The sequence below is a fragment of the Micromys minutus genome (genome assembly GCF_963924665.1).
Source record: "Micromys minutus genome assembly, chromosome: 14".
Lineage (NCBI taxonomy): Eukaryota > Metazoa > Chordata > Mammalia > Rodentia > Muridae > Micromys > Micromys minutus.
In genome coordinates, this window is record NC_137983.1 from 34,843,717 (window position 1) to 34,861,842 (window position 18,126).

Below are 18,126 nucleotides of genomic sequence, written 5' to 3' on the forward strand. Positions count from 1 at the left end.
GTTGAAAGCAAAAAAGAAGAGGCAGGTGAGTGCGGGGATCCTGGCTTTTCAATTTCACAAAATTTGGGCCTTTTAAAGGCTTAACTCAGTCCTTATGTACTGTTGAGTTTCCTTTTTATCATTACTGTTTCTTCCCTCTGCTCTTTTAAACAGAGACAAGGGTTGTGACTTATGAAGCTACAGTACTATGCATTATTCTATATTCTGTATTATTTTATTAGTGAAGGCATAAACAGGAGAAGTATAGCCTCTAAGCTTGACCTTCTAGTGCAGGTTAGCTCACAAGTCTTCACAACAATTATTAGACATACTGGTAGATGGAGAAAGTGAGTCTCGGGTAATCAGCCAAAGTCACATGGTATGCAAGAGAAGCATGAGGAGTCAGCAAAGATGAGAGGCCAAAGCCTTGACATCCCTTTTCCCTTCGGTGCCTCAAGGTGAACAATGTATCTTCCATTACGCCCTTGAAATTCTTTTCTAAATGCTTTCCCACATCTTTACATACACTCCAATTTGTTATTTGAGTAGGACTTTATGATTTCTAACAAAGGGAATGTCTTCAATTGAATAATGAGGACCTGCCTTTTATATTGTGTCAGGCTCACCACCCCTATAAATACACTGTTGCAACAGCATTTTGGTTTGGTTTTCTTTTGTTTGTGTGTTTGTTTTCCCTCACAGTTATCCTTTTTTAGAGTAAGTTTCCAGGTTTCCTGTCAGAGATGAATGGCAGGTTCACACTCTTCCTTTGTGATTGCCTGTGCCTTGAAAAAGGGGAAATAACTCTGAATTTTAAAAGAGTTTCTAATGAGTTTTCTCCTCAATCTTCCTTGGTCAAGTATTCTAAGGAAACAATTAGTTATACAAATGCTGCCTTAATTCAATATATGTGTCACTTGCTGCCGAGGCTAGATGCTCTTCTTCTAACAACATTGAGTGTAAATGAACTTTAGGTTCCACAAGAAATTCAGTGGGCATTTCTGGAGGTCTTCCTTTCACATCCTATGGCCTCAACAGTATTCCAAGGTAACTACCACTAGTCCACCCTTTTCAGAGAGGACATTGATAAGAAAGGGAAGGAAACAAAGATGACTATAAGTCATTATTTATAAAAGAATAGGAAGAATACAGCACTTAATCCTAATGTCTGACTAGGGTCCAGTATTTGTACCTGGTACATCTAAGGGCCTCCCAATATTCCTTCTACACGTCCTTACATCTCAGCAGCTTACAATTCTTTTCAGGGCAGTTACTTAAGCTTGCATTTTGGAAGCCATGGTAGCACAGTACTAGCAAGGACACACTAATCTTATGACTCCCTCTGTGACTTACTCCTATGTTATGAACTTCCTCTATGTGTCTAGATATTTCTCATCACTGTAAAGACATGCTTGCTCTTTTTCCATCTTAAAAACCTTTTAATGTGTGCTTGTAATTGTCAGGAATTTTCCTCTTGGTGTGCCTCAAGGTTTTATTATTGGTTATTGCAACTGTTGCAGAACTCTGAATGTGCTGAAGTCTTTGAAGTATGTATGTCACTTGTATGCATGTGTGGAGTTGTGTGGCTGTGTACATACACTCATATGTGTGTGGATGCACATGTGAAAGCTCAAAGTTGGCACTGAGAGTCTTCCTCCATTGTGTTCTGTCTTATTGACTGAGGAAGAGCCTCCCGATTGAACCCAAAGTTGCCTAGTATGGCTACACTGGCTAAACATCTCATCGCCCCGTGGGCCACTACACCCACTCTCCATTCCCTGGGTTCTGAAGATCTGAACTCCCACTGTAAGACCCCGAGGAGTCTTAGCTCAGGAGCCTGACCCACAGAACACAAATAGATGATAAACCACTGTAATAACAAGAGGTTTTTATTCCATGTACATGGCGTTGCTCATCCTTGCAGGCAGAGTCAACCATAAACTCAAAAAGCACATGTTTTTTACACTTTTTTTGTGAGGGGGTGAACTACTATTTACCATTGGTCAGCAGTATAATTTTCAGAAAGAGGAAAGGAAGGGGGAGGGAAGGGGGCAGGAACTTTGGCAGTAAGGTTGTTGGCAATTTGTAGTTTTCCTTGGAATTCAGTACAGGGAGGGGTAGGGGAGCTGTTCTTAAAGCAGTCATTTTTGTTTTGTCTTAACTCATCTTAGTCAGCATAGCCTGCCCTGCCCATTAAAACATTGTTTCTACATTTTCAGAACCTTGTTTATATATTTCAAAACTTTGAGGAGTTTAGGCTGATGACAACATATATTTGGACTAGACCTTGTGGCTGTTAGCCAGCAAATTCTCTGGGGTTTTGTCCTCGTTTTGTTTCTCAGAATTGGGTGATTAGAGCATGAGCTAATTATGACATGCATCAGGACCCTATCTAGGGCTTTCTAGAGGGCCAGGTGGCTATCAGTCAGTATATTCTGTGCTTTTTCTAATAATTACTCTGGGCCATTGTTTTTATTTGCCAGGCACAGGTGGGCTATCATAGCCTTGGGATAACTGGTAAGTCTCTGAGTCTGACTTTAGCCATTTCTGTGTCTTTAGGGTCTCACATTCTAGTAAATTCTGTCTTTGCCTACTTTCTCAAAAATGGGTGTTTTGGAAAAGTCTCAGAGCCCCTAAAAACTTTATTTTTTATATCTCACTCCCATCCTAATGTTTGGACAGCAAGTATTTTAAACATGAAGCTATCTCCCAAAGCACATATACTCTATGTATGTATGTATGTATGTATGTATGTATGTATGTATGTATGTATCTATCTATCTATCTATCTATCTATCTATTTTTGAGACAGGGTCTCAATTACATAGCTATGTAGACCAGGCTAGCTTTGAACTCACAGAGATCCACCTGCCTTTGCTTCTTGAGTACTGAGATTAAAGGCATGTGCCACCACTGTAGGCTCCAAAGTAGAAATATGGGTAACCTGTATTTATAGAAATTAATAGATTAACAGATAAAATATGATATTTTAAATGCCCAAAAATTGAATCTAATGAATCACTATGCTATTCCAACCACCTTAATGGAATGTCTGACTACAGTTCAAATCTCCTTCTATGCAAAATAGCACAATCAGGATCTATTTGTTAATTAAAAACATACACTATAAAATAAATGGATAATATAAATGTATATCCATAAAATAAAAACTTTGTCAACCCTTTTTGTTGTTACTGTAACCCTTTTCCCTTTGTAGAACATTTACTGAAAAAAAAAATAATAGCTATTGCTTTTATTTGGTCTCTTTTTTGCTAGCTGGTATTGCTTCTACTCAGTTCAAATGGTGTTCTAGCCACCTCCCATCCTCTATGGAGATTTAGGTTCCAGCAGTTCTCTGCATCAGTCTTCCTTCTTTCTCCTACTTAGGCATATCTGACATGGCTTTACCACATCCTTGTGATTCTAATTGCTCAGCTATTGCCATGATAGTCCTATGTAGGAAATGAATGGCAAACCTAGTAGTGTAAGATGTTTGTTTGTCTGTAGGTCGGTTGCAGGTGAGGTATGACTACAAGTCCAGGTTGACTTGTAGTCAGCAAACTGACTCATGTCTGCCCCACAAGTGTCTAGATTTTCTTGAGTGAGTCTATTGACTGGGGCCTGTTTCATTTATTACTTGATAAAATGCCAAAGGGCAAAAAAGGAACATAGGATTCCTCTTAAGTCCAGACTCATAACTGGCTCTGATCAGATGAAAGTCCAGCTGGAGGTAGTTGCACTTACTGGCAAAGGTTACCTGATATTATCATGAAGAATTTATCCAGGCCAGTTGGGAGCATGACCGAGAGGCTCTGACAATTTTACTGAGAGCAATCAGACATTTTGTACTTTTATCAGAAACAGAATACAATGACAATGGCCAGGACTGATACAGTTGTAGTTGCCAGGGTTACACAAGAATAGTGTTTAAGACCAATTGTTCTGCTAAACTTCCATGTTTCCTTGACTTCTGAGGGAACACAGAAACACAAATCTACCCGAACATTCACTGCTTGCGGGACTGTAGCAATCTCTCAGGAAGGCACATTGTGCCCCAGGAGTCATGGAGTCTAACCTGAAAAACCCATGACACACGCCTCTCTAGGCAGGCAGGCCAGGCCAATTCCATGGTTCTCTGCACCCACCAACAGAAAATCATGTCTTTGAGTCTAAAGTTAAAGGGTGGGTGAATATACTGTTCTCCAGAGGACAAAACTGTGAGGTCACAGGGTGAATAGTGAACAGTATAAAACACAGGTCAATAATAACCCTTGAATAATAATAGGCGTTGAATACTTTTCTTCACTGGTTTCCAGATCATTGTTCTCTACTATTTTAATCTACATTGCTCTGGCTGCTTCCCAGCAGTGTACTAGAATGTCTCAAGCTCAGACTTTGGGTATCTTCTCTAGCTATAGAGTTGTTTATTTGATGATCTTATTAAGCTTCTGGTTTTAGAAGCTCTTGATATGCTGATGACTGCAGTTTGTCTTTACACTGGCCCCTTTCAATCAAAGACTAGATGGATGGCACTTGGGGAATGACACCTGATGTTGTCCCCTGGTCTCCATACATGCATATATACTCCTCCAAAAATATGGGGTAGCAAATGCATTAATCTTAAATAGTGACAAAGTCTGGATTCATAGCCAAGTGTTTGACATATGGAATCCATAGTCTTAACCTCTATAGCATCCAACTGACCCTGGTATGTAAGAGATCATCTTATAAAGTACCTGAGATATTGCTAAAGAAGCCTTGAATTACTGTCATTTTCCTGCCTCAAAATAAACCTGTTTTAAACAAACCCTCATCTGATACAATACATTTAGTGTGATGGCTGCCATGGTAACTCTTGACCCCTTTGTTGTTATGACTCATCGATTCCTGGTTGGAACTTTAGCTAAGAGAATGTAGTAACACTTTCATAGAGAAACCTGAGCCAATGTTATCATGGGCACTTCTGGCCTAAGAACCTTCTCTAAGACTAAGGTGAGAAAATGCTACTGCCCTCATTAAACTGTAGCTGTAGCCGGTACTGGTGGATTTGGCAAGGAAGAGTTAGACAGAGCTCCAAAGAGTAACTGGACTTGACAGATCTGAAACTCGAATCTTGATCACATCAATTGGAAATTCATCGACAGAATACATAGTCAAACCAAGTTTGACTCAGACTGAAATATGGAACCCATGCCAAATGGTTACACTCAAAGAGAGAGTTTAGATAATTACTGGGGAGAAAACTCAAATATTAGAACATATTCCAGAAACAAAGTCCCCGCCCCCAGTTAACAGATTTTTGTCCTCTTGTGACAATAGTATGGCCCAGGAGATTGTTGTATATACTTCTAAGTCAGTTAGACATGATTTTTTTGTGTAAGTAATTTTGAAAATGATAAGATGCTATTTGACTTAGTTTTTGGAGATTGAAGGGACTTTCAGGAATCCTGAATTAATCAAACGAGGAAACAAACGGTTCTTAAGAGTTCTGTTACATGCTACATGGTAGCTGTTTGCTTCCAGTTGTCTTTCTTGTCATGAAACAGTGGCCGAACTTTCTGTTAGCATTCTATGTGTGCCGGCAGAGGGAACAGCGCGAACATTCAAGGGGTACTTAAAAAAAATCATTAGGCCTTCTAATCCTCATGCCAAAACTCCTGTAAAGTCAGATTCTTAGGCTGAAACATATCTACCAAGGGTAGCTGACTAAAAATTGTTTGACTCTAGGCTTTGCTTTTGTACAGCAAGCTGGATCATACCTTCAGGGAACTGTGTGTAACCACAGATTATGTAGTGATAACTGCCCTTTGAGTCTAGAGCTCAACATTAGTCCTTCTGAGCCCATAAACTTTATAAATACTTAATGTTAAGCACCTTCACTGTTCTCCACTGAGGATGAAAAAAGCGATTTTCAATTGATTGAGTACATTTTCAGAATGTATTGCGATCAGTTTCAGGCAATTCAGTCTTTTTACTCTCTCCAGGAGATTCTCTTATTTTGTTCTGATAAGCAGACAAAATAGATGCATTTTAAAATAGTTTGGCCATTACTTCTTTCTGAAATATATGGGTAAATGGCCATCAGGGGACTAGATGAGACATTCTTAATGTTCCCTTTCAGAGAACACTCAACAGGCAGAAGGCAAGCTGTATCTGAAATTTTGTGGTGATTCAACTCCACTCCAGAATGCTAGCCTCTGCTCCACATTAAGAAGATGTCAACAGTGCTGACTTATCATTTCTGCTCTGTCGTCACCATAAGAATTTCCCAAATGTTGATGATGAAAAGAAAACCTATTTCATTGGTGTTGATGATTATATAGCCAACAGAGTTCTATGTTTTGCTCTGTTTTCCTTATGAGAAACCTGTGTAGTCATTGATTGGAAAATAAATACAGAACCTTCAGTAACTGGGGCTTGATATACCTTGAGGGTGACAGTAATCAATACATAATAGATTTCTGTTGCAGAATTCTAGAACATCCAAAGAGGTATTCAAATTACCAGCTCTTGCTTCATTCATCCAAACAGCACTTTGAAAACAGTAGACATACCCTTTTACAACGTGGATTATAAATTTCACTGTTCAGAAATTCTTTGAGTATAATTTTGGGGGGAGTTCTATCTTTTGTGCTGTTTTCCTTATGAGAAACATGTGTGGTCATTGATTAGAAAATGAATACATAATCTTTCGCAATTGGGGCTTGGTATACCTTGAGGTTGATAGTAATAAACTCACAATGGATTTTGGTGGAAAGTTGCCTGAAATTTTTGGATCTTATCTGGATAAGATGAGGAATTTAAGGCAGACAAGTAATAACCACCTTCATAGTCCACAAAAACACATTTTTTGGGTTCATTGTAAATTTAAGTTTTGCTCATAGACATTTTTGTTTAAGGTACTTTAATGTATTCCCTAAAGTGTAGAAGGATTTATATATTTATAAATGGTCATAAATAATACCATTTGTTTACACAAAAGAGTCAAAACTATGAGAACATATGTTGTGGCCTGATTTTAGTTTCACTGTGTTCTTTAATGTTTTCTTACCCATTGTCAAATGTCACCGTGGAAAAGGGCACAAATATAAAGACATAGGATAATGTTAGACTTATAACCTGTACTCCTAAATTCAATGAAAACCAAATGCCACTCATGTTCCTGATCTTATGGCATTAAGCTGATAGGCCACAATTTGTTAAAATAGGAATATCACTATCATGCTAACTATATTTAATAATGAGCACTTAAAGCAAACATTGGCTTAATATTCTACTCGATGCACATTGTTTTTTTCTTAAGAAAGACTCTCTGTTGGAATAATGCTGTTAATAGTTGCTTTAACAATGCCTACTTGGGTAATGAACAATTGGTATGAAGTGGAGACCTCGCTGAGATTATCCCATTCTTGGGCACATATCCTGATGTCACACAAAAACTAGTAATAGGAAGTATAGACAAAAATAGCTGTAGAAAATGGCATTTTGATGGTTTATTGAAGATAGAAATCGAATTTTCATCTTTGTTTGGAAGGGGAGGGAAGTGGAGAGGAATGAAGGGGGAAAGAGCCAAACTTAAAAGAAAAAAAAAAATCACAGTTAAAATTAAGATGAGAAATAAAAGTACAAAGTTAGAATAAGAAAAAACTATTAATTTTAATTGACACTTAATCAAATGTGTTGGTTTTGCAGAAAGGAAGCTGGCAGAATGTTGGGTTAAACAGCCTGCTTAAATGTACACAGCCAAACCTGGCAGAGCTTGAATTTCAATCCCAACAGTCTGAATCACCATTTAAAACTGGCATCTAGCAAAGTCTGAGTGCTGTGAGGGATGGCTATTCCTGGTTGTCAACCTGAGTACATTTGGAATGAACTACAATCCAGAAATGGAGGGCATACCTGTGATCCAGTTCTTGAAGGTGGAAGACACAGGTTCTGACATGGGATGACACATACTTTTGATCCAGGATCTTGAGGCACAGTGGCCATGAAAAGCTTAGGCCCATTTCAGGGATGCCCAGGAAACTAAGGCAGGCCGACCTGAGTTCAAACTAGTTTGGGACTGTGAGTTCCAAATCCAGCTGTGGTGGTACACACCTTCTGGGCCACACCTTCTGCCGAAGGTCTACGTAAAGACATTGGAAGAAAGAAAACTTGCTCTCCTTGCCAGCTTGTACTTACTTGCTAGCACATCAGTTGGAACCTACTTCTTTAAGATCCCAGCTTATACAGAAGATCAGGTGAAACAACTAGCCTCCTGGGACTGAGCAACTACTTGATTCTTGGACTTCCCATTCACAACTGCCCATTGTTGGGTTAGGTGAACTGCAGACTGAATGTAAGTCATTCCAATAAATTCCCTTATATAAAGACATCCTATAAGTTCCATGACTCCAGAGAACCCCAACTAATACAGAGTGAGAAGACTTACAGGAAAAAGTCTCATCAGACTATGAGAGTTTGTATATCTAGTTGCCACAACCTCCAAGTGGCAGAGACAGGAAGAATTTCGAACTGCTCTATTCAGAGTGCCTGTAATATGAGAGCACAGGATTAACAGTTTAGAGACCTGTTTTACCTGTCACCTCCCAGCAAAGCAGAACAAAGGAGTCAGTCATTGCAGAGCTTGCTGTTATCTTCAGGTTAGGTGGTCTGCCTGCTCTCTGGGGTTCTTGTCTGGTGCTCCCCCCCTTCCCCATTGCTTGTGCCTGTCCCTTCTTAGTCTCTAGTTAGCTTTGTTAGGTTTGCATACCCCCAACACCACTGAGACTTGCATGCTTCTCAAGGTACCCTAAGTCAGATTTAACTCTGAAGAAACAAACTGAGGCTTGTGGTCTGACCCGGCCTCCCCCCCCTCCCGTTGTAGTCATTTTGTTTCAGGCCTGCCAGCTATTTCATATTGTAATATGCCTACCAGCCTTTGACACAGAAAAATAGTTTGACTCAGAGCAGGGTCAATGCTGACCACATCTCCTGTTGTTGTTATGCCCTGAGGTTTGTTAATTTTATGGAATTCCACAAAGCTTTACATAGGGCCCATCAAATTAAAGGTCAGTATGAACTTCTATGTCAAAAAATGGCTTAAGTCAGATCTGATCACCAGGCAGAACTTCCTGCGCCTGCGTATGAGCCCATTGTGGCTATTTCCTTAATATGCAGACATAAGAAAAGTTGTAGTTCAGACAATTCTGAGCTATGACATTGATCCAATCAGTATTAGGGTGTACATTCAATAATTCGATTCTCAGACCCCAACACTGACCTATCGACAGTGTGTATGTGTATGGATTCCTTTCTCCTGTATTAAGTCCATTCCTTCCTGTCCTGTAAGGTACAGAGAGATCCAACACTGCATTTAAAAATACTCCTAAAGTGCTAATTGTAGTTATGTATTCTTCAGGGCGTTTTGTATGCATTAGCTTACGTCATCCCTGAAAACAATTTTGTGAGGTGGGTACTATCCATTTTCGGGCGAGGACATTTGATAAATGTTTGCACCAAGTTACACTTTAAAGTTACACTTTAACGCTATTAATAGCTTCTTCCGAAATGAGACACCGCAGACTGACGGCCATCTGATGAAAGACTGAAGCAGTCCAAAGCAATCTCGCAGAAAGTGAAGGAAGGCAGAAGTTTCTAGGACAAGTAGTGGCTGGTCAAAACTTTCAAATCTGCCTAGCCAGCCCGCCAGGGCGTCACAAACGCCAGTCTCTCTACTACTAAGCCACGCCCCCAGGCTGGTTGTTCTCTGAACTTCCAATACTTCCCCTGTTCTCTCGAACTCCACCCACTTCGGCAAGAATCATTTCCGGGTATGTTGGCTTCTGATTGGTCCAAAATCCGGAAGTGAGGGCGGGCGGTGTCACCGTTGCCGCAGTGACAGTACGGGGGAGTGGGAAGATGGCGGCGTCGCGTCGCTCTCAGCATCATCACCACCATCATCAGCAACAGCTCCAGCCCGCCCCAGGGGCTTCGGCTCCGCCACCACCACCTCCCCCGCCGCTCAGCCCAGGCTTGGCCCCGGGACCCACCCCGGCCTCGCCCACGGCCGGCGGCCTGGCGCCCTTCGCCTCCCCGCGGCACGGCCTGGCGCTGCCGGAGGGGGATGGCAGCCGGGACCCGCCCGACAGGCCGCGATCTCCGGACCCGGTGGACGGTGCCGTCTGCACGGTGGCTGCTACGGCCGCTGTCCCGGCAGCTTCCGCTGCCGTCGTGGTCGCTCCCAGCCCAGCCGGCGGCGGCGGTAACAACTCCGCGTCGTCTACTTCTTCCCCGACTACTTCTTCGTCTTCCTCCCCGTCCTCCCCTGGCTCGAGCTTAGCGGAGAGTCCCGAGGCGGCCGGAGTTGGCTCCACAGCAACTTTGGGACCCGGGGCGGCGGGCCTCGGCCCGGGGGTCCCAGCCGTGAGTGGGGCCCTGCGGGAGCTGCTGGAGGCCTGTCGAAATGGGGACGTGTCCCGGGTGAAGAGATTGGTGGACGCGGCGAATGTGAATGCAAAGGACATGGCCGGCCGAAAGTCTTCTCCCCTGCACTTCGCAGCAGGTCTGAGACTTTGGAATTGTGTTTTACAGGTTTTGGAGCGGAGGGAGAGTGATCGGACTAGGAAAAAAGTTTCAGGTTGTAGTGGGACAAGTAGGGGCTTGGTGGTGGTTCTTTTACACCTCACCATGAGAACTGAAGTGTGGTGAAGGCTTGGAAGCGGGGCGAGGTGTGAATTCACTCCTTAGCGTTTGCAACAGTGGTACTTCAACTTATGCAAACTCTGTATAGTGGTCAATTCTGGATGTGGGCAAACTTAAAACTTTTTCAGTTCGGAGTGAGTCTGAGTCAAGTTGGATTTGAGTAACTTTAGGAACAGCTTTGTCGTTCCTGTGCTAGTTCGTTTTGTTTTTACGACATGGTTTTGTCCCTTGAGTACGGACAATCCCGGGCGAAAGAAGTGTATGGTAACTCAACAAGTGATTAAGAATCTCTCATATTCTTAAGTAACACAAGGAAAGACAATGGGGGTTTGTGAAACTCCACCTTTTCTAAGAAGTCGACAATCTGTTTGGAGAGACTACCACAGGCCTGTCGGCCAGTCGGAGACAGTAGTGATAAGGGTATTGTGTGCCTTATGATAAAGGACCGAGAGAGCTGCTTTGAGGTCCGTTGTGTATTTACCTTGTCTCTGCTAGCTCATTTTCTCGGAGACAAAGATGATAGGGTGTTTGAGTGAGGATTTAGGAAGGAGTCTGTGGCGGAGAAACTCTCCACATAGGCACAGAACAGATTTCTAAATGCTGAACTTTACTTTTTTGCCCCTCCCCCTTCTGAGTTGGTAGTTGTTTTCTTTTAGAAACAGAGTTATTTTTATAAGACACAGAAATGTAGGACAAAACCAAAAAGGACCCTAATCTCACTGCCTTGATACTTCTGGTTGATTATTTTTTTTAAAATAAAGATAACTAGGTTATGTACTTTAAACCAGTACCTTTGAAGTGTGTACGTTACACATTTATTATAAATACAAATATGACAAAGATACAAAATTAAAAGAAACACTTTTAATGTTAGTTCTTCTTTAAAATTTGTTTGTTTTTATGAGTACATGTGTGTGTTTGCCAGGTGTATATTTGTGTTGTGTGTCTGTGTGTTTGTGTGTCTGTGTAGGGACAAGAGGGTAATTTCCTGGAGCTGGAGATACAGATAGTTGTGGATCACCCAGCATGGGTGCTCGGCTACTCTGGAAGAGTAAGCAGTGCTTAATTAACTTCAGAGCATCTCTCCAGCGCCTTTTCAGTCTTGAGATGCTGATGAACAGCAGGACTTTGCTTTTGCTGCGTAAGCACTCTGCCACTGGCTACATAGACCTCCAGCTCTGCTTGCTGTACATTTCAGTGGGTGTTGCTTCTTCAGTTCTGTAAACTTAAGCTTAGAACTTTGTATTTTTTCCCCTGTAACTTGGCAGGTACTGAGATTCTCATTTTACAGATGGTAAAGTGAGGCACACGAGTTTAAGTGAGTTTAGTTCACAAGTAAAGTAGTGAAACATTGATGTTAAGTCAGCAGTTTGATTTAGAGCTTAAGCCATAATCGATAGGTGGGTTTATAATTACAGTGCACAGTTCCCAAGTTACTTGGTGTTTGTTTGGGGGAGAAAGTAGTCTGGGGCTCAAGGAAAAGAATAGCTATTAGTCTTTTTTTTTTTTAAAATGTAATTTTAGCTATTGCTTAGAGTTTATATTGTTGCAATTTAATCAGAACTTTGAGCAGATGGAAACTGCACCCCCTCTTGTATGTGTGTTTGTATAGTCTTCCACTTTTAGCAAACTTTGTGATTCATTAATGGACAATGATCAGTGGTGTGATACCCATTGGGAGTGGTCAGATTACTGGATCTATGCTGATATTTAGACAGTAACTATTAAGTGTGATGAACTGACTTATAAGTCTGCTTCCATCTAAGTAGATGAAAAGTCAAGGCTCTTGCTTGTATAAATAGGATCTCTTTTTCTTGTCTTGCTTTCCTTTCTTTCCTAGTTGTTATTGTCTCTGTCTCTAGAGGCCAGGTCTGGCCAGGCTCAAGGTTCTGCCTCAGCCTCCCAAACCCCGGGATTTCAGGCATGTGCCACTACACAAGTTCTTTTTCTTTAGGCTAAATCTGTGTGATGTAATAAATCATCTAAGACTGTTCACTTTCCAAATCTGAGTGATGCGTTGTCTCGGGAGTATCTTACTACCAACATGCTGCTTACCTCTCTGTCACTGACTCAGCTAGCATCGCTCTACACAGAAGGGGGCTGGCTTCCTGTCATGGCTTTCTTTGCTGCAGACTGAGTCTTTCAAGAGTTTATGTGAACTCACACACATTAGACTGCAGGCAGGAAACAGCCTATGTAGTTACTTTGGAGTTAGGAGGACCTAACCTTGATCAGCTTTGCTTTGTCTTTTTTTTCTCAGTTCTTTTGTGGAAAATAGATAAAACGTCTCCATAAGAAACATTCTCTAGTTAACCTACACTTTCACATTTGTTTACATAACATTAAAGCTTAAGTCTAGTTTTCATTAGCTTAGGCTGAGTAGCAAAAAGTTCTTGTTAGTTGACTATTAGACTGTTAGTATAGTCATTGTCCTGGAAAAGCTTTTTTAAGGATAAAAAATAGGCAAATGTTTTAGATGGAAAATTTAAAACATTGTTTTGTGGGTGTAGTGTTCTTCTTGGACAAAAATATACTAGAATTATGGGATGTTGGGTTAGGTAAAAGTCTAGATTGGTAGCCAAGAGTTCCTTGAAAGTTGTAGGACTGAGATGAGTTTCATAGAGCAGCTTACAACATGACAGTTGATTTCAGAGAAAGCCAGCTAGCAGCAGGATAGGTGAATAAAATAGATTTTAGACTTTACAATGCTCTCTTTCTATATTTGCTGAGTTTGATACTTCGAAAGAACGTGGGCTCACCCCATGTCAGGAGGAGGTGATTACACAAGCTACACACACTTACAGGTCCTTGTTGATTAACGGTAGGGATACAGTTGGAGAACTACATCACTAGGTGATTTTGTTGTGTGTGACCATCCCAGTGTGTCTACAGAAACCTGGACGGCACAGGCTAATACACATGTGAGCTCTGTGGTATTGCTTTTAGGCTTCACACGTGTCCAGTGGCACAGCTGTGTGAATTCTGATAGTAGTAACACAGTGATAGAAATTTGTATACAAGCATAGAATATATAAAGTACACCCTTAAAGACAGCATGAGTGGAGTTTGCAGAATTGGAAGTTGGTCTGGCTATGGTGTGTTGGAGAATAATAGGAAGGTCAAAGTATTAGCCTGAAATACTGTAGATTTTTTTTCTTTAAACATTGTACACTTATAGCCATCCTAATTGATAAAAAGTGTTTTTCTTCAGTGATGTGTTAAGTGTAACTTGATTCCCTTTTGTTTGGGAAGTCTGGGTCTCTCAGGGTTTCCCAGATAACCCCAAGTTGGCAATCCTGAGTAGCCGTGGGCCTGGACTATCATGCCTGGGTCAAGGCTTTCCCACTTTAGAATCTTTAAAAGTTTTTAAACTTTTGATTCTTTTGTAATACTTAAAACATAAACATTCTGTATGCAGTTGAACAAAGTATTTTTGTCTTTTGAATCCTCATCTTAACAATTTTTATTTTAAATAATTTTATTTTCATTGTACTTTGTGTACATTGTTGTTAAGAAGTACTGCAGATATATTAAAGTAGCAGAAGTCAACACCAGGTCAGACTAATTGTCAACACTGTCCTTTCCTTCCTAGGACAGCATTGGACCATCTCCTATGATAACAGTGCCTTCTTCAGGAAGGGCCCGCGGGAAGCTGCTTTCCATGTATATTTTAAGTGTAACAATGAAAAGCATAATGTAATTAATTAATACATCAAGCTAGTAACTTGGCATTACCAAGTCTATGTACCGTATGTAGTTGTATGAGCTATGGTTTTGTAGGACAGGAACTGTACAGGTATACCACATTGGGTTTGTTTACACCAAAATCATCACAAAACACACAAGTAATGCATTGTGACATCACAGTGGCAATCACTTCACGATAGTTTTTTTAGTGCTATTATGATCCTGTCTATCCTGTGACTTGGTCTCTCCTTGACTGGAAACTGTATTCATCTTGTGACTGTACTAGATCACTGGTGTCATCCTAGAAGCTTCCTTGCCAGCAACCTGCTTTGTTTTCCAGCATCAGGTACAACAGAATATTCAATTTTAGGTTTGACTTTTCTAAGAAGCTGGAGAATAAATGTTTCTTTAACCGTGTTTTAATGTGAGTCTTGTGGCTCTTACTAATGTAACAGTTGCTGAGAGCCAATAGCTAAGGTTTGCAAATGCATTTCTAAGCACATCTGTGAGATTATCTGTTTTTCTCTTTAATAGATTAGTTTTGTTGTGGTGCGGTGTGGTGTGTGTGGTGTGTGTGGTGTGGTGTGTGTGGTTTGGTGTGCCGTGGTGTGCTGTGGTGTGGTGTGTAGGGGTTGACTCCAGTGTTCATATATGTATAAATGGACTCTACCAATAGTCATACTCCTACCCTAGCTCAACTTCATTCAGTTAAAAGCATCTAGTAGATTCATAAGTATTTATGACTATTTGCTAGTCAGTTGGACTTTCATTATTCAGGTGTAATAGTTGGGTGGCTTATAAGTAATAAAAAATTCTCACATTGCTGGAAATCTGAGATCAGGGTTCCAGAAGGGTGGCTTCTGGTAAGAGCTGTCTTCGGCGTTGCTGACTGGCAACTTTTGAGTATATTCTCATGTTGTGAGCAGAGAGTTGTACAAAGAAAGATCACATGGATACAAGCACTCCTGTCTTTCCTTACAGAGGTTCTGAGTCTCACTTCAAAGTCCTCGCCTCCTAGTCCTGCTACACTGGTAGGTTTCAGTGCATAGAGTTTTAGGAGGGCATGGCATGAGCAAATGTTGAGCCCATGTGTATGTCTTCCTTTTGAGTGTGTGATATTGTGCATGTGTTCATGTGAGTAGTGTCAGTACAGTGGAATACAGTAGCTGTTTTAGGAATGATTCCTCATAAAAAGGATGGTTTGGGCTAGTTCTTCACCTAGTGCATGTGTATGCTGCTATGCCATTTAACCAGCTGGCTTTGTACACAGGGAGAGAGAGGGTGTCTGCTGGTGGAGACTCCTTGATGTTAGATTTGCCAGATGAATCTATCATTTACATTTTTGTTTTTTATAATTGTCTCTTATGATAGAAAATGAGCTGAACTACTTGTGTCATTCATGTAATTTCTTGATCAGAATTGAGCAGGAATAGTCACCATAAATAGGCTATAATGTGAGGATGAGGTGAAAGAAAAAATCCTTTGTTTTCTATCAAATGGGCCATAATGCAAGAAGCAAATACCCAGAAATGGACTTTTGGCTTATTGTTTGAAAAACATTGTGATCCTTAATATCTTGTTTGTATGTATGTATTTATGGACTAGGATGAGTTTCTTGGGATTTTATTAAAGCCTAGGCACTTGGGATGATGGATTTTGAGCCTAATTTTTTTTTTTTAATCATTTTGATTTTAAGTAATAGAGGAGAAAGCCATAGCGGTATGTCTTGGGGTCCTGTGCTGTAGGGGCTCCATCAGGTTCTGGGATTGTTACCTGCTTTGTGGAAATTTGCTTTGCCTGCTTGCTCAGGCTGTCTGTAGAATTAAAGCAGCAGACCCTTAAACTGTTCTTTTCAGTTCCTTGTGGAATGGCAGCTTCCAGTTCAGGTTAAACAAATGAGTCTTTTTCTTTTAAACTGCAGGAAATGGAGAAATAAAGTATGAAGGTTCTTTTTGTTGTAACTAAATGGCTAGGGACAAGTTTTTATTTGTTTGGACTTGTAACTTTTTTCGTCTTAAAGAATGGAGTAAACATTTGATAGTTGATATGGAAGACTTTTGTTAACCTCAGGGTCAAACAGCCTTTAAAAAGAGTGTACTGACTGACCCACAAGTCCTAAAAGCCACAGACTTTATAGCACTAGTTATAGTTTTGAAAATTAATGATACTTCCCAATATGTAGCTAATTACAGTGCTTTTGAAAAGGCTGGATAAGTTCAAGTAGATCCAACATGATTGGATGTCCTCATTCTGAGATGGCTAGGGGGCCATTTTGGTGGTCTTACCCATCCTGTTTATACATTGTGCTTTTCTCTTTCATATGCTTACCTTATACTGACTTGAACTGACTATAGAAATTTGCCTTAAAAAAAAGAAAGATGATACAGGAGTACAGTTAATAAGTTCATGATAACTGTTTTGTAAATAATGTCTGGAATACAGATACTAAGTTGTTCATTTGTGTAGAAAAAATCTCATTTGGAAAAAAATTCTTATGAACTAATTTATAGAGCAAGGTATTAAGAACTTGGCTTACCCACTGTTCCCCACAAGGCAGTATCCATAATGCAGCAATGAAATAATTGTTATCTTATTAGAAAATTTTGAAAACAGGGAGAACCTTAATATTGGTATTTGGTGCACTTTGGGAGAGGGGGCTTTTTAGGTTAATATTTCTAATCTCAGGTCTGACTTTCTTATATATGGAAATAATTTTTAATGTACTAATCTACTTTTTATTGTCAAAGTCAGAAGTTACATAGTTACTAAGTAACACAGTAAACTAAACTTGTATATCTGGTCTAGCTCGTAATCATTAGGTCTAGCTGCTTAATGAAAAACTTCATAGTAATAAGAAATTAAAATTAAGGTTTGAGTACTTTATAATTTGACAATTGTCATGACTTTTTCAAATTGGTTTCCTGATGGTAAAAACAATCTTCTAAATTTGAAAGTAAAGAAAAAACTCGTCCTTCATCTTACTACTCCAAGGCAAGTCGTAGACTTTGTGGTGCATGGATCCCTCCAACTCTTTTCCTTGGCATTTAAAGTAAAACTCTTCAGTAAGTAGGATGTTAGGATATTTATTGTTATTAGAATGCTTGTTTTAAAGATTGGGTTTTTACACTTAAGTATGTGTGTATTTGCATGTGTTCATGTACAGCATGTGAGTGTTGGAACCCATGGAGGCCAGAAGAGGGTTAGATCCCCTGGAGCTGGAGCACTGTTAACTGTGGAGCTGTTCCCAGGGTGTTGGACTGTCTTAACCTTTGTTTATTTGGTGGTAAATATGTATAGTGTTTGACTGAGTGATCAACAAAGGCCTCATTAAATCAAAGGGTATTTCAGCAATTCTGTTAAGTCTAAAGAGTTTTAAGGCATTCCTGATAAAAATCTGTTAAATATTTTGATTCATTGAAGCAAACAAAAATTAATAGTAAATAAAATGAGGAAGTCACAGTGAGCTGTAGAGTTAAAAACGTTTCAGATTGGGGCTGGTGAGATGGCTCAGCAGGTATGAGTGCTCGCTGTGCAAGCTTCATGTCTCAAGTGGTCCCACAGCTGATGGCAGAAGGAAAGTACCAGTTCTAATTTTCCTCTAATTTCTTCAAGTGTGCTATATAGCTTGTGCTTGTTCTCACTCACATACATATCATATGTTGACACACATAACTAATAATAAATATTTTAAAAGCTCAGATGGTAAATTTTATATAATGTACATTTTGCCATAATTCAAATGAAACAACAAATATTCTAGTAGATATTTTGGCCTTT

The 18,126-nt window shown here is 40.2% G+C and overlaps 1 protein-coding gene across 1 annotated transcript in view; it reads left to right on the plus strand.

Annotated features, from left to right (window-relative positions):
• Positions 1 to 9,879: 9,879 nt before the first annotated feature.
• The window catches only part of TNKS (tankyrase), a gene marked incomplete at its 5' end in the record, with an annotated part of 126,149 nt that continues 117,902 nt past the window's right edge, over positions 9,880 to 18,126 (plus strand). The window contains one exon of the mRNA XM_080928761.1: positions 9,880 to 10,522. Within this exon, the coding sequence (XP_080784887.1) occupies positions 9,880 to 10,522 (643 nt within the window). The remainder of the gene's footprint in view (positions 10,523 to 18,126) is intronic.